Source organism: Gambusia affinis, linkage group LG21, assembly GCF_019740435.1.
Source record: "Gambusia affinis linkage group LG21, SWU_Gaff_1.0, whole genome shotgun sequence".
Lineage (NCBI taxonomy): Eukaryota > Metazoa > Chordata > Actinopteri > Cyprinodontiformes > Poeciliidae > Gambusia > Gambusia affinis.
Genome location: NC_057888.1, coordinates 14113258 through 14129981, shown reverse-complemented (window position 1 = coordinate 14129981; position 16724 = coordinate 14113258). Strand labels below are relative to the sequence as shown.

The following is a 16724-nucleotide window of genomic DNA, read 5'->3' as shown; positions in this document are numbered from 1 at the left end:
TTTTAAGAATAGTATCTTGTTAAAGACTAATCTCATTTAAGACTGAAGCACAAGATTGTACAAAAAAGAGAGAGTAGTATTTGCAGTTGAATTTTCTGTCCGACCACCAAACAAACTAAATTGTTCTAATTACATGTATTTTCAAAGATAAACTGAAGGAAAATATACCCTTTTCAGACCTTGGTGAGATGTTTGACTTAATTTATTGATAGTAAAGTTGTTAAAAAATATTTATATATATATATATATATATATATATATATATATATATATATATATATATATATATATATATATATATATATATATATATATATTTCAGATTGTTACAAAAAATATGAAATTAATTTACAATGTTTATTCAACACACAATGTCAAAAGAGATCTCAGTGGTAGATGAATGGTTTTAAAAGCTGAAGTAAGAATAAATAAAAGTGGAGGTTTGACTATCGGAACAGAAAACTAAATGCAAATGACTGGACAATTAAAATTAGTAACAATATTTGTGGCTAAACAGCTGAGGGACGTCTTAGACAAGTGATTTACAGAAACAAAGCCAAAAGAAGAACACAAAGTTGCAATACCCTAGACAAGATATATGAACTTCGGTTATTTCTTTGTTGAATCATAAATCTAAACTGGGAAAATAGATGAATAATATTTGTTGGTACAGGTGCAAAAAATCGATGAATTTGTTGCACCTGTACAACAAATTCAGGTGCAACATGAATTTGCACCTGAATTTGCACTTCAGTGTTAACACTGAAAGTGTTAACACTCTTTCAGTGATTATTTAACAAAAATAATCACTTTTTATTCAGTAGCATATTACATATTGAGCTGCTTTACAGTATATAGTGCAAATTCATTTATCAGTTATGTCAGTGTAATAAAGCTCTCACTCTCTCTAATGTGTTTTTTTGCATGTGCTTCCTGCAGACACATTAAGATACAAGAAACCGTTATTTATTTCTTTATACAAGATAAGAAAATATATACGTACTACAGCTAGAATTGCACTGTGAACAGAAACTTAAAATAGGACAGAATTTAACATAAAGTACTTGTGTCATCACAAGGATGCGATTCCAAGCTTTAAAATGCATCTACAGCTTTATTCATTCTATTAAAAATGAGAAGATACAATAACTTGTGTTACTACCACGTCAAGGTGTAGAAAACCTCCCAGCCTGCAGGCGGAGATGTAGAAGGAAACGTGTACAAATTGAAAAGGAAGAAACACGTCACACGCATGCGCTGTTTAAGTCTACGTCAGCTTAAGTTTTTTTCTTCTAGCCGTGACGAAGCTACGTGGCCACAACTACTTTGTGTTCTGAGAAAGAACAGGATAGAAACAGGTACAATAACTGCTTTTCATCAGTATTATTGTATTTTATTTATTAAAATAATAATGGACGAAAGGGTTTGAGGAGCTTCGGTGTAACATGTTTAACTTTTTAAAAAAATGCTTCGTCGAGGTTAGCTTGTCCTACTCTAATATACGGTATTAGTAATAGAGACAAATCTGTTAAACGCTGTTGTATCACGTTTTAAATGTTAAGGTACCACATTTTTTGTATAAAGTTATCATAACGTTCGTGTTTGTTGCAGTAGAAGTAAATGAATACAATTATGAAGTGATCAAAAGCTGAAACGATGAAGTCAACGTCAGCGCTAAAGAAAATGTAAGCTACAATGAAGATCTGTGATTTCTCTTTTCAGCACAACCATGGATCAGGTGATGCAGTTTGTTGAGCCCAGTCGGCAGTTCGTCAAGGACTCCATAAGGCTTGTCAAGAGGTGCACAAAACCAGACCGAAAAGGTATTTTTCCCCCCCTCTATCCTTTTACGTTTAAATAAAGCCTCAAGTGTTTGGTTAACTTATCCCGGCTTCAAAAGCAAGTTCAATTTCACCTTATATTTCATTTTTATTTATATATTTATATTACAATATGGGTTTCTGTTAAGAATTTCAGAAGATTGCCATGGCCACAGCAATTGGGTTTGCCATCATGGGCTTCATTGGTTTCTTTGTCAAGCTCATCCATATCCCCATCAACAACATCATTGTGTAAGTAAATACAGCACTTTAAATAGTACTAGAGTATGTTGGAGAGTTGGACTTGTATCATTGTATTTTTGTAATGTGAAACAAGTCAGTCAAACATAAAAGATGAAGATTAATATTTGTTTGGATGATTAAAATTATCGCAAAAGATTGCAGACACTTTGGCTAAGCAAAACATATAATAATGCCTCTTGGCATATCAACATGTTGCACCATAACAAATTTCAGAGTTTTATTGTATGTAATTCAGTGGAAGTTTTTTATTTATTTATTTTTTTTATGGAATCATAATGCATGTAAATAAACCTTATGAATTATGTCTTAATCACAAACCACAGTTGTATATTTTTGTGCCCAATTACTTTCATAAATTGCTCAATATTGCCACATCAGATTAATTCTCTATGGTTCATTTTCAAAAACATGCAGCCCACCTACTTCCAAGACCAAACATCAGCAATACTGTTATTATATTTGCTTAAAAAAAATAAATGAAATAAAATGTGGCTAACAAGGTGATTGCAAATGTTAAAACATATTTTGTTTTGCAAGTAAAATTGTATATGTCTTAATTCTTGCTATAAATCCCTAGAAATAAGTAAAACATAAGCATCACCTTAATCTTCAGTCTTGAAATATTGGAAAACTGCTCTTTTATGATATATGCACTTCATAAATTCATAAATGTAGTGATAATGCAACATTTATTCTTTAACTCCTTACCGGTTTTCTTAATTTTACAATTACTTACCAAAAAAACTGATTTTGTTCTTTTGCAACATTCTTTCTATCTTGTCAAACAGGGCCGCATAAAGAAATGAGTTTGACTTTTAAGTTTTGATTATTGCTAACGTTTCTCTTTGTTTTTCTTCTAGTGGTGGTTAAATCTGGATCAAGCCAAATCTATCTGGACAGACCTCTGTGCAAAGTGTTATTAGTTGTGATGGCGAACCGAATGGACATTTTTACATTCTGTGCTCAACATTTATATTTGTTGTGTAAATAAAACAATTAAACACACATGCTGATTACTTTTTAATAAATTGGGAAATTTGTCACTTTGTTGTGAAAACTGTTTTTAATTTTGGAATTGAGTGCAATAATACAGTTACGACAGGCCCAAATATAAAAGATGACATAAGGCACTATTCACTTTTTTTGGGGTGGGGGAAGAAATGGAGAAGTTGAAAGCACATGGTGTGGGATACAGTTCAATGTGATGTTCCGGACATGATTTACAGTTGGCAAATGGCTTTAAATCATTTCTGATCTTTCAGTGTGATTAAATCCACTCCATAACAACCTATTTCTTAAACAAGTGTTTTTTTTTGTTGTTTTTTTTTTACCCAAATACTGACTGGTTTTTGTTCTATCTTGTTTTAAAAACAAAACAAAAGGTAGTTACTTCTGACGGAACAGTCTGTTATTTCGCATTAATGTGGATGCCCATGCTCCAAAGCAGAGGCTGGTCTGTGGTCACAGTCACAGGCTTCCTGGGGCTCCCCGGTGCTGTGGGTTCATAGGTGTTGGAGGTGCTCACAAGCTTCCCAAACTCCAGGACCTGTTTATCTGGATAGACAAGACATGAAAGGTTACCTACAGAAAGATGCCAACCAAGCTGTGTTTAGGGGAAATATGTTCAGTGTCAGATTGTCGTGACAAAGCATAGAGGCTTTTGCCGTTCATAATACAGCAGAGTTACAGCTCTGGTTGACGTAGCTGGGAAAGGTTGTTCCTGAACACAATGTAGAAACCTGCAAAGCCTAATCTGTAAATTTCTAATGCAAACACTTATACTTTCTAGTTAGTGAAGTCTTAAATAAGGCAAAGTTGACCACAATAGTGAGGAACTGGTCTGCACATTTTGTTACAAGTCCTTCATGGAAACAAATCATAGGATTTTCTGTAAAGGCGTCAAAAAGTCCAGTTCAATGCAAATGATTATGACTTCTTGGTATTTTAGATACATTTTCAGCTTGTCAACAAATTATTTTTTGTCAAATTGGACAATTTTTTATGCCATAAACTTGAATAATTAAAACAAAATGCAGTTGGATTAACTCACTTTCACTTCCAGCATCATCAAACTAAACACACAACTGTTAGTTTTAGCAAAATATAACTTTTTAAAGCTTAATATAATCCTGTGAATAGACACTGGCCTATGACAGAGCAACAGGAAAAGTAAATGGTCATTGCTGACCTCTAGTGGCCAAAGTTTATACATAAAATTGTAAGGGAATAATCTGCCAGCTGAAATGAATTTACAGTTACTAACGATTTACTTTTTAATTATACTAGATTATTGGAATTTAATGTTGAATTTAGAAAATTAGTGACCATGTTTAAAAACTTATTTTATTTTATTTTATTTTTTTTTTTGTTAAATTAGTGTATGGAATGCTTAAGCATCTTTCTCTAGGTTTTTCCCATGCAAGACTTCTGGACTCTTGCTGGTTTAACTTTCTTGAGTGTGTTGTCATTTCACTTCATTCTTAACTATATAATATTGCAGTTTATCACTGATTTTCAGCAAGCATTTCTACAGTGAGCAGAACAAAAAACTAAACAAAAACAAAAACAGGAAGAAAACAAAAGAGGATACAAGTACACAAGGAAGAAGGGGCAACCCAAGGAAGAACGCAAGAAGGTTAGACATTAATGCCAAAAAGGAAGAAAGGGCAGGAAGAACAAGAACAAAAAAGGGTAGAAAAGAGTAAAGGCAGGAAAAGAAAGGACACAGGGCAGGAAATGAGCTCCAAAGAAGGAAATTATGAGAAAGAAGGTATGTAAAACAGAAGAGAGAAATTATAGAAAGAATGAAGGACAGCAGAGGAAAGCAGTTAAGATGCTTAGACAGAAGAAAGTTAAGACACAAGATGAGAGAAGAGCATGTGGAAGGATAAAAGGATGAAAGAATGAGGAGGTGGGATTACAAAGAAGTACGAATGAGAAGGGAAACAGAAGGAAAGGAGAATGGAGGAAGGACACAAAGAAGGAATGAACGTTCCACATTTAGATTACAGCACAGGAAAAGAAGTCTGGAAGAAGATATATTTTTCCATGTCTATCCGGACTTGGAATTCACTAAAATAATATTCCATACTTTTCCACACTGTGTAGACTACCTTCTTTCTTTAGCTCAAGCATCTAGAGGAAGTACAGGAAAGTTAGTGACACAATTTGTTAGGTTTCTTTAAAGTTTACCAATAAATAATAAACCGAATGTTGACTTTTGTTAAATTAATTTTTGAGCAGTATCTCGTAGGAAGGCATAAAATGAATATTGTATTTATCTATATGACTGAATTAAATGGATGATTTATGCATAGTTTGGACCTTTTTAATTTTTGTACAGTGCCTTAAGATATTTGTTATGAATTAGCACCATGTGAATAAACTTAATTGAATTGACTTGAACTTCTGCATAACCGTTTCATGCACGCAAACAACCAAGTCACGGATGGAAATAATCTAGAATCTCACTAAAATCAGGGCAGTTTTGTTGAATTCAGTCAGGAAATAATAATTGGTCTTGTAAGGAACAAATACATCACTGTGCTTCAACAGGCAGGAATGACAAAAAATATGAAATCGACCATCACCGTTTTTCAATTACCAGTTACGTTTATTTATGCAGCATTAGGTCCGAACAAGCAGCGCTGACAAGCTCCCTGAGAATGGAGCTGCTGAATCGTGTCTAATATGAAAAGGGCAAACTCACCAAGAACATTTCTCCGTTATTTCTGCACCTTTATCTGTCACAATGTCTTTAGCATCGGTAGCAAGTTAAATATCAAATCAATGAATGACTGCACAGTTCAGCAGTTCTGCAAACATCTTCCTTAAAAGTGTTGCATGACAACACCGAAGCTTTGTGGTTTTTATTTAAGGAGCCGATCATGCACACACTATATAAATACATATAATCTCTAATTTAATTTGTATCTTATATTGATCTGATCATCTGCTTTGGCTGCGTTGAATGATTACTGGACCGATTACCACAAGCCACAGCAGGAACAAAAGGTCCATCGAAGGTCAGGAAACAACTGGTCAATTACCGCTTCCCTATTTAAAGCTCACCTTAAGTGTGGAAACTACGGAAGAGGATTAGGGCCACCGAAAAAAAAAAAAAAAAAAGAATTCTGACTTTAAAGTCAGAACTCTGACTTTCTGACTTTAATCTCAGAATTCTGACTTTAATCTCAGAATTCTGACTTTAATCTCAGAATTCTGACTTTAAAGTCAGATTTTATTTTATTTTTTTTCCGGTGGCCCTAATCCACTTCCGTAGGAAACAACAATGCTATGCTAAAAACGTTGTCTTGATCAGAGGCGCCAAAATACCAATCTGTATTCCGTCACAGATCTGTTGCTTGCACTTTCAAGAAAGCTTAAGGTACGGATATGCACACCGAATAACTATTCTGTTTTTTAAAAAACATTGCAAATATCTCAAAAACGTTTCTCTACATTGTCATAATGGAGTGCTTCCGCATTTAATGTTGAGGAAAGAGATTAATTTAATACTCTTTGGAATAATCCTGTAACATAGAAGAGTGTGGATAAAAGTGAAGCTGTGAATACTTTCCGGATGCTCGGTATCTATCTATCTATCTCCTTCGAAAATGTTGATTTGTTTATGGACAAAAAATGTTGTGGAATACATTTTCTTGTTCAAATGTTTTTACGTCACTAAACACCACCACTTCCTATATGCACTGTATATAATCAAAGTGCATTTTTGTAAGTCTTTCTCTTCATCTTTAAAAGACGAACTGACCAGAATGTCTATATCGCACCGTTTAAGCTGTAAAAGTTGATCTCCCCACATGTTCAATATTCCATTGGTGTGCATGTGATTTATTTATTTATTTATTCATTTTTTTGAGTGTACGAATGCAGTTCCAGCTCAATTAAATTAGGTTCAGTTTTACCATATAGTACAGATTCACAACAAATATTGTCTCTAGGCACTTTACAAGAGAAACAGATCCAATTTCTATACAGAAATATGTGTTCAATTTAAGGATATTAACAGATTCAAAGTCAACAGGTTGAATAAAAGGAAGTCCTGGTCATTATTTCACATAAAAGCATACTGAGATGAAGGTAAATATTGGAAAAATAAAATTCTTATGGTAAAGATTTCCTGGACTCCTTAAGAAGCAATTATTGTTTGAACAGTCCTGCTCTTTTTTTCTCCCAGTGTTTAATGACTCCCTGCAGTACAACTGCACAGCATATTGTATCACAAAAGAAAAAAAAACAAAACAAAAAAACATATATATAACATTTACCCTAAATGATCAAATTAACATTATATAGGACGTCTATGCCTATGCATACTTCCTATAATACTAAATATATATCAAATACTGCATTAATACTGGATAGTACAAATGCAACAACTTGCACTGCTTGATCACCATAAACAGAATTTCCAACATTGTAAAAGAAAAAAAGGAAAACAACTCTTATAAATGCACAGAAGCTGTTGTTGAAACAATATCACACAAAGGTAAAACTAAATGTAGAGGAACAAAGGCAGAAAGGAATGAAGCAAATCATTTGTCCACAGGCGGCTGCAAGCACATCAAACGGGGACAAAGAAAAATCCCATCCCACTTCAAAGACTCCCAAACAAGCAAGGTATTAGAGCAGCTTGACTCAGAATGAGGAGGATAATAAGTCTTTTGTGAAGTTAGGTTACTTAATAACTGAGTGAGCACAAAGGCACGATCACTTTGCCAGGAGTGTAGGAGAATTACATCAGGCTGTGCTTGAACATCTTTCTTGGCAGGATAATGGATTTCCACTGTATTTTTACCAGCATGAGGTTGTCAAAGAGTTGGAGAAATGGAGAGTTATGTGTGAGTGAGCTTGTTTGTGGCTCTCTTCAGACGGGTCAAAAGTTCTGGAGAGGGTAGGCGTAACAAACAAGAGCTTCAATTTTCATCCAAATGGGAAAAATAAAATGTGCTACCTCTGAACCTCCTTTCATGAACACTGTAGTGCTGAAATGTATTTGTATTTTTAAAATGTATTTTTCAGCCAAATGGGGAATGTTCTTATTATTTCTTTTTCTCAGGGCTGGACTAAAACCTTAAATATTATGAAATATAAGTAGAAAGGGTGCATGCAAGTATATATGTCACATAAGTCTGGAAAACCACAGGACTATGTGTTCAGATTACTGCCAAGACAACCGTCCAAACATCAGTTTTACATAGGTAGTAATGGGACACGTAATTATCAAAACTCCCACCAGGGGCACCAGAGCACAACAATAGGGAATGCATGGGAGGCATTCATAACAGGATGGCAAATGTGATTTGTACAAACACAGCTGTTGTCTGTGAGCACTTCCATTAACAAACCTCCACACACATACACACACACACACACACACACACACACGCCCACGCACACACAAAGGTGTGCGTGCTAACTTTACAGATCACTAAAGGCTTTCAAATAGCTTCATTAGCAATCACCTCCTCAAAGCTGATAGTGATCAATAACTGCTCCCCCTCCCCACTCGTGCAGAGGGGACCATGATGAGCGTCGCACCCCCTAGTGATAACAATGGAGATGTTTGCTGCCTGTAATTGCATTTCCAGCGCCACAGCCGAGAGGGCCCGTCAGCTGTAAGTGGGGCCGTATTTACACAACAAATTACCCAGGAGAGAGGGTGGCTAAAGAGAGACTCTGCAGACATGCAGACACTCACGGTGTAGTGGACAGGTAAGGGGGGTGGGGGGCATTATTGGTGCTTCTGGCCTTTTCTGAGAGATAGAGAGGAATGCTGCTGCTCTATTTTTGTATCCTAATGGTGTTGCGTAAAGAGGCTTTTGGGGGACCTGCTAAAGGTGGCAAAGAGATTTTGAAATGCTCAAACAGTGCAGTGCAACTGTTGAGGTAAATGGGACTTTTCAAAGCCACTATTTATGCTAGTATATAAAAAAAGTAGCAGCTTAAGCACTTTTTAAATTTTTTATTTCACTTTACATCATACACAGTTGGATTTTTAAAAAGAAAAATTTACGCTGCAACGAATGTGTTGTTACTTTGAGTGGTTAGAAACTATCAAAGAAAATGTTAAAATTAGATGTTTTTGAACAATGCTTTCATAATGGAGGAATATATGCTGAAGGCAAACACAAAATAATGTTTTGTGCCAACTAATTCCAGTGCTCTAAAAGAGAGGATTTATAATATGTGACCACGCTGAAATCAGCTAAATTGGTAAGATTTTTAAGCAAACAAGTTAAAGTTATTTTTTTAGATTTGCAGTTTGTGAGCAAAGCTGCAGTTTGTATGCAAGGAATAAATAAAGAGGAGTTGCACACAATATTTTCCCCCGTGAACCTCTGAGCTGCTTGTGGTTTTCCAACATAAGATCAGATAAGCATTTAAGTGCTGAGAAGCAAGATGAGTGAAGAGATCTGAACCGGACAGAATTTCAAACTTACATTTATGGCAATTTTTAGAGTTAAGAGTAGCTTAGATTTTTCTGAAGCTATTCCTGTAGCTATTCTTCTCTGGGATTGGGGAATCCCAGAGATGAGATTAGTAGCCCTTCTCTGGCTACTAGAGGAAAGAATAGCTTTCCTCTTCAAGTATTCTCCATTTAAGCACTTTTTGCAATTATTGCAGCTCAAACCACATATCTTGTCTTTTTTTTTTCTGTAAACACCCAGCTAGGCTGAGTGGGCTATGTCTCTCATTTGTTTAACAGAATTTGTCTTTTAGAAGGAGTCACCGCTACCACTAACCATTTCTACCATATTTTTTGTGATTCCTAGAGAAACATGCCTGGGTCAGTTCTTCTTTGTTTAGCAGTGTCTCTATTTCGGACAGTCACTTCTCCCAATAACCAACTGTCCTCTTTTTGTTATTATTTCTGACAATAAGTACTTCTGGCTCAGTGTCTCTGTGTTTACCTTTTGTCTTTTTCCTGGGTGGAATTATAAGGGAGGCATTAAGTTGTTGGACTAGTGCCTCTCTGCTTAGCCGTGTCTCTCCTCTAGATGGAGTCATCAGTAGAGCTTTTGCTGCTATTAACTTTCTTTCATGTACTCTTCCTGTTTTTATATTTTAAAGTGAGTACTCCCAGCTCAGTGCATTTTATTTAGTTTTGTCTCTTCTCCGTCTTTAACAATCCACAGTCTAGATTCTGCTTCCATTATTTTTGTTTTTTTCGGCACTGATAAAGTTAGCTTGTTAATTTGATTGTTAATGGCATCTCTGCTATCAGCTATCTGTGCTGCTCTTGTTCCCCCTCCCAAAAAAATAAAATTAAATTAAAAAAATGTAGACTTTGTTTGTTGCTTATTTTTTAAGCTATGTCTCTATTTTGAATAGAACAATTTCTGTCATTAACTATATGAACTCTCTGATTTTCTTATTTTGAAGAAAATACCCATGGCAAAGTGCTTCTGTTTTAAACTGTGCCTCTCTTCTGGATTAACCTACTTTTCTCCTTCCCAATAGAAAGCCCCCTCGGCTATGTGGTCTCATTTTAAGCAGCGTTACTCTGTTTGTCTTTCCCACACAGAGAACTCCAATAAAAAAATTGTATATTTTTTTTACCTGTATCGTTAATGTTTTTCTTAAATGTATTCAAATTTGGACCAAATTAAATTTATGTCACTGGACGTGAGCCGGACATCATTGCCAAGGTACTTTAAACTGTTGTTATAAGGAATTGAACCAAGCATTAAATTCGGGAAAACAAATTTGAGAAAAGACAAATGAAACATATGGCAAACACATATTTTGGAATGTTTTTCTTCTGCTACATAGGTCTTATAATAAGCCAGCTTGCAAATGTGAATCATTTCCTTTTCGACGGATATTACTGTGCAAATCTAAAAGGAATGGAAACACCTTGAAAAACAACAGCTGATCACAAAGTGAAACAAATCATTTACATTCCCATTATATCTGAACATGTCCCTTTTTAATATGACTTGTCAGGGAGACAAAACTCATTCCGTCAGGTAGAAGACCCCGCTGTTATTCAGAACACAGCGCTATCAACAGTTATGCTGCATAATGGGAAAGAGAAAATGGCTTTCAATAAAACATGTGTATACAGTAATAAGCTATTTGAATTACTGAAATGGAGAGAACACATGATTTTATTTTATCATAAAGCAACCCTAAGGGTGAAGAAATCCTTTTTAGATTTATTTAGCTATTTTGTGTGAGGCAGAAATAATCAGTGCCGGCCCTCCACAAAAAAACAGAAAACCTATAAATCAGAAGTATTTTTTGCTTTAATTGTGTTTACATACCAATAGAAATATAAATCAGAAGGATTTTTAATATAACAAACCCCCCCCAAAAGACATTGAGTTGTGTTTTATTCAAGAAATAAAGAGCTGTATATCTCAATATATCAGCCTGTAGTTTCAAAGCGACGTTCTCATTTACTTAATCCACCTGACATTCTCTCTACATTTAAGGCCATTTATTGGGGCAGACATGGACCGTGATGAGCACTCGCAGTGTTAGCACCATCTGCTGTGGGATGATAGCTGCTTCCATTAAATGCCGCCGGGTTTTAAAAGGGTGAGGTGACAAACCTTGTTCTGGCTTAAGTCGACCTTTAGATAAGAAAACTCATCTCTGCTGGCACTGTGGTGACAATCATGTGGGAGACGAGCTTCCAAACAGACATCAGAGTAAGCAATCTATATTTTAATAGTAAATGTTGATTGTGAGGGATAATTTATTATCTATGTTTCTCTTGCTAAAAAAGGTTGCTTGGATTAATTAAAATGATATGCAATTCCATCTTGTGTATGTCGATGATTGCGTGTGTCTACATAGTTTGTTGTAGCTATACATTTGGTCCAGGGTCTCTGCACTAGGTGTGTGTATTTATGTGGACTTGTCTGCTTCCTCGCAAGTCTGAAGCTCCGCTGGGGGTGCTAGTGGCAGTTCACATCAGGGTGCTCTTCATTTCCCCCTCTACCCTAGTGTGTGATGTGCACAGTGTCAGAAATCTACGGATCCATAAATAAAACCATAAAACAGCAGTTTTCCCTCCTGCTGCAGCACTCTGCCGCTACAGAATATATATGCTTTCCCCCCCTCCCCAACTCTACCTTCCTCTAGGACCTTGGTGAGCGAGAGCGAAGGAGAAAAGAGAGGAAATGAGAGAAAAGACAGAGCATAAGAGGTGGAATGAAGGGAGTACAAGGGCAGTGAGATGAGGTGAGATTATGCAGGAAGGTGTAGAAGTGAAAGTGTGGGGTAAGAAAAATGTAACACCAAAAGATAAAGAAGAATAGATAAACACCTTGTGACTGAATCCCTGGAAGAAAGACACAAAAACGCTAGGCGAGAGTACAAGTAGAAAAACAAGGGGAAGGGGAAGAGATATGAAAAGAAAAGAAGAAGGTCAAAGAGCATGTTTGCATCCAGAGCAACAGAAGGAAAAGGAGAGATGCTTCAGTGGAGATGTCTGCCTCTGGCAGGGACACTGGGTTAGACCTCACTGACTGAACCAACTTTGTCAGACATATCTGTTCAAGTACGAGATAAAGTACACTGCTTTGCCCTCTTTTGAAAACAGTATTTTACAGTATTTAGGAAGCTTCCTGAATACTGATGTATCACATTGCAGATAATGCTTCAGGCCTAATCTACACGGCTAAAGGCAACTCCAGCCTCATATTCTACCTCTGAAATCACATCAAGATGTTTATCACCCAGAAATTTCACGTACAAATACTTTGGGCTTGGTTTTCCAATAAAAGCACTGCATATTTATGGGGAGTTTGCAAACATTTCATATAAGAAAACTCCTTAAGCACCCATTCAACTAAACTCCCAGGAGCTTATTGTCAATATTTGTTCTTTGTGTTTTCCACATTTTCTCTTCTCCTAAAGTCAACATGCCAGAAGGGGTGGCTCTGTTATAAAAGTCAGATTCAGTTGCAGACAAAGAAGTGCATGAAGTGGAGAAGATGTTAGCAAATCTTGTTATCACAAATGTAACCTCATCCTTCCCAGAGAGTATTAATTAGACTAATGAGGCTATAACTGATTCTGCATGTCTAAATTGTCAAAGCAATGCATATGTTTGCACCCGCCGAGTCCCGCTGTTCAGACGGCAACTAAAAATACGGAATATGTAATAAAATCCTTATTAACACCCTGTCTCATTTGCATTCCAATGTGTTTTTTGAAGGCTTACATTTCATAAACACCACGTTCTTGTTAACAGCAAGGCCAAGCTTTCGTTTCTTGCCCAAAGTTTACTTTTAATTTAAATTTCTCCATAACTTTGGCTCTCTGATAAAATTTGCAGTGGAACTCCATCTGGGTACACGTGTTTACTTTTGATCAGACTTGGCACCTGCCAGTGTTGCATCGGTGGATTTTCTGTGTAATCAGTATTTGAACTTAGGAGTGTTTTGGGAAATGCCTGGTTCCTTTAATCATAGCGCCTCTGTCGACGTGTATTTCGGATTCAGCATTTAGGTTCAACATCCGCATCTCTCAATCTTTTTATTTACAAAAATAATCAAGGAATTCTATTGTATTTAAACAATTTGTCAAATCCTAGGCAATAAGTCTGTCAGACTGTCATACAAATCATGCGCCAGCACGACAAACAATGTATCACCATGGCACACGCTGACTAATTTGTTGACTTAAATAAAATAAAATCACTGATGAATCTGAGAAATGTTAGCATGCAGTGATATTTCGAACCAAATTCGGGATTCTTTTGAATTTCAAATCTCAGAACTAATTACAAAACTGACCTACAGACAAGGTCTGGCATTTATGAGCATTCTGATACAGAAGTTTTAAGCAACCAGTGAGGAGGAGCTCCATCATTTTATCTGCATATCAAACTGTATGGAAACTTGAGCCTCCTCAGACGTTCTCTCATCAGTCTCCCGACAGTTATTGTGTGCATGTCCATATGAGCGAGTACGCAGTCGGGTAATCTATCAGCATAGTGTTCCAAAAAAAAAATATAAAAAATATATATATATATATAGGGCTGACATGCAAGGAAACACACACACACAGGAGTAAAATGAAATGTGCACATGCACACACATGCACAGCCACGAATACCAAACTTAGAGATATAAGAATTATGTTCACACCCAGCCAAGAAGAGATAGTTATTGCATGACAGCTATTCAAATTTGTTGTTTATTGTGATCCCCACTAAGCCAAAATCCTCATGACGAAGCAGGTTTAAAACACACACAAAAAAAATTATACACAAATGCCAAACCCAGGTTGTGTTGCTGCAGGATGAATGCTTTTTCAATATTAAGCTGTCAGATGGGAGAGGGCTGAGTCACATGGAATAACTAAGGAGGCTTTCCACACACAAGCAAAAAACACACATACACACACATAGCAAAGGATAATATTAAGTCAATCAAAGATGAAAGCTCATCGTCTCACTGACCTTTGTAACCATAATCATCCCTATAAGGGCTTTGCTTTTAACTTGCTGAAATGAAGTTTACCATTAATTTAAAAATCCTCCTAAATGCTCACGAAGAAGATCCAAGGTCAAAAGCCCTCGACCCTTATGTTAAGCTTAAGGAGATATAAGAGACGGATGCAGAAGTGTGAAGCATACAATTTTATTTTCAAGTCAGGAAAAATCGGACTCTTTGCATACATATGAATACACAGAAGCACGCCTTTTACTCTAACCAGGATTAGGCATAAGGCCTTCATCAAGACCATGATCAAGACATTCCAGTAGTTCCAAATGAACAAAGTTTTACTGACTGCCTGATGGCCACAACTTGAAGATGAACCTTTATTTTAAAACGTACACATGGCATTAAACACATTGAAAATAGCTCTGCTGAAGACATTAGCAAATACAAGAGCCAGCTGATTTAATGCACAAGCCATTCCCACGTTCTTCAAAGTAGATGGGTCTGTTTGGCTTAAGTGCATTTATAAATGGATGCATACAGCTTTCATTAATTTAATGAGCACAAAGAAAAGTTCCAAGTCTCCAAATAGCTTTCACTTTTTCAATTGAGGTAAGCTGAACTATTCTAAGAAAGCAGATACCAAGAAAGCCATGGTTTTTAATAATAAAGCCACATTTCAGTATAGATATATTCAATAGCAGTGTACTCAGTCTGTCTATTGAATATGTATATATTCAATATCATTAATTTACTATGCCTCAGAAAGCTTTGAATTTAAAATAATTTGAGTTTACGAATTCAGTGTCTATAAAAACTTCTTACCCCTTGGATATTTCTACACTTTTAGAAATAAATCAAGACCAACATCATTTGGCTTTTTTTTTTTATATTTATACAGATATTATACGTTAAACATTTTTCTATAATTAGCATTTTGCAGAAATGTGCTTTCCCTTTGATATTAAAGTATTTTTTTCTTGTAAAAACTCAAATTTTATTGATTATGATTGATTTGTAAAAGCAATCAAAAGGGTAAAACATCCTAGAGGGTGAATAGTTTTTATAGGCACAGTAAAAGTGTAATGTGAAGTTGTAGCATTCTGCCTTGTAAAACGAAAGGAGATTCTTTATTTCAGCCTCTAAGGCCTGATTTCTTTTTACTGATTTCACAAAGTACATTGAGACAGGGTGATGGTAAAAATGCAATTTCCCTTCTTACCTACTAACAACATTTTAGGTTAGCACAAGCCATTAAAAACATCCTTTTGTATCTTTTTCCCACATCATAGTTTGGCTCTGACTCTCCAATAGAAAAAAGGATGAAGTTTTGAGAGCTGAGGAGGTAATATAAGGTATGACTGTCTAAGAAATTAAGAGTAATGTAGTTACGTTATTTTGTAATTGGTAATTTATCATGTGCACGACCTCCTTATTTGTCCATCCCTGAATGCACTCTGCGTCTCCTGGAGAAAATTGCCAGTTAAATACACAACTAATTTGTTTGTGCTTTAAAAGCACAGAAAACGGCAGGATGATATGAAATGAGATCATATGCTTTCCCCAGCTGTATGCTAGTACAGGCAAGAGTCAATTTCTTCAGGTCTACCTTTAACCTTTCAAGTATTAACTTGAAAGGTTAAAGTTAAGCCATGTTTAGATTATCTACTTTAAAGTGTAAATATTTATCATACCAAGTTTTAAGCTGTATTTGCTCTGTGACTGTTTACATTTAGGCCTGGAGGTCTAAAGATCTCAAGTAAAATTCATGCAAAGCATTATGGGTTATAGAATAAAAGTGGAAAGGACATAAAAGTAAATGGCATACCCGTCCGATTAAAGGAACTTATTCCTACAAAACAGACAGAGCAAAGAGGGAACGATTTTCTAAACAGCTGTAACGACTAATGTGTTCAAAAATGTGCGCATGTACTTATGTACAAATATGCAAGCAGCTGTGTGAGATCTAATCATGTTAGTGGTTTCCAGTGGGTAACTTTTCTCCTATCATTGTTATAGAGATTTATGATATTCCAGATTTTGAAATTAATGCCACAATGCCTTTATTGCAAAGTTCTGTAAAGCAAGGACAAAGCAGTGCCCTGCAGCAGAGAAACAAATCCAGACTCAGGGCTGCTTAATGCAAATAAATTGAGAGAACGCCAAGTATTACTCCAGGCAAAGTCTTCTGCCCAGCAAGATCTTGGTCTGGGTT

At 35.8% G+C, this 16724-nt stretch overlaps 2 protein-coding genes across 5 annotated transcripts in view; one reads left to right on the top strand and one right to left on the bottom strand.

Annotated features, from left to right (window-relative positions):
- Positions 1–1216: 1216 nt before the first annotated feature.
- On the top strand, positions 1217–3089 carry sec61g (SEC61 translocon subunit gamma). The gene is made up of 4 exons (XM_044105319.1): positions 1217–1358; positions 1723–1823; positions 1970–2072; positions 2945–3089. The coding sequence occupies exons 2-4, from the start codon at positions 1730–1732 to the stop codon at positions 2952–2954; spliced, it is 207 nt and encodes a 68-aa protein (XP_043961254.1). The 5' UTR covers positions 1217–1358; positions 1723–1729; the 3' UTR covers positions 2955–3089.
- Positions 3090–3128: 39 nt separating this feature from the next.
- Positions 3129–16724, bottom strand: part of tpk1 (thiamin pyrophosphokinase 1) — a 94813-nt gene continuing 81217 nt past the window's right edge. For all 4 annotated transcript variants that reach the window (XM_044105316.1, XM_044105318.1, XM_044105317.1 and 1 more), the window contains one exon: positions 3129–3638. In XM_044105316.1, coding sequence (XP_043961251.1) covers positions 3493–3638 — 146 coding nt within the window. In that variant the 3' untranslated portion in view covers positions 3129–3492. The remainder of the gene's footprint in view (positions 3639–16724) is intronic.

What these genes read in the sequence shown, in the direction of transcription:
- sec61g (XM_044105319.1), top strand. Translation starts at nt 1,730, where the DNA reads ATGGATCAGGTGATGCAGTTTGTTGAGCCCAGTCGGCAGTTCGTCAAG. An exon ending in CACAAAACCAGACCGAAAAG is followed by an intron (nt 1,824 to 1,969) that starts GTATTTTTCCCC and finishes GTTTCTGTTAAG; the next exon opens with AATTTCAGAAGATTGCCATG.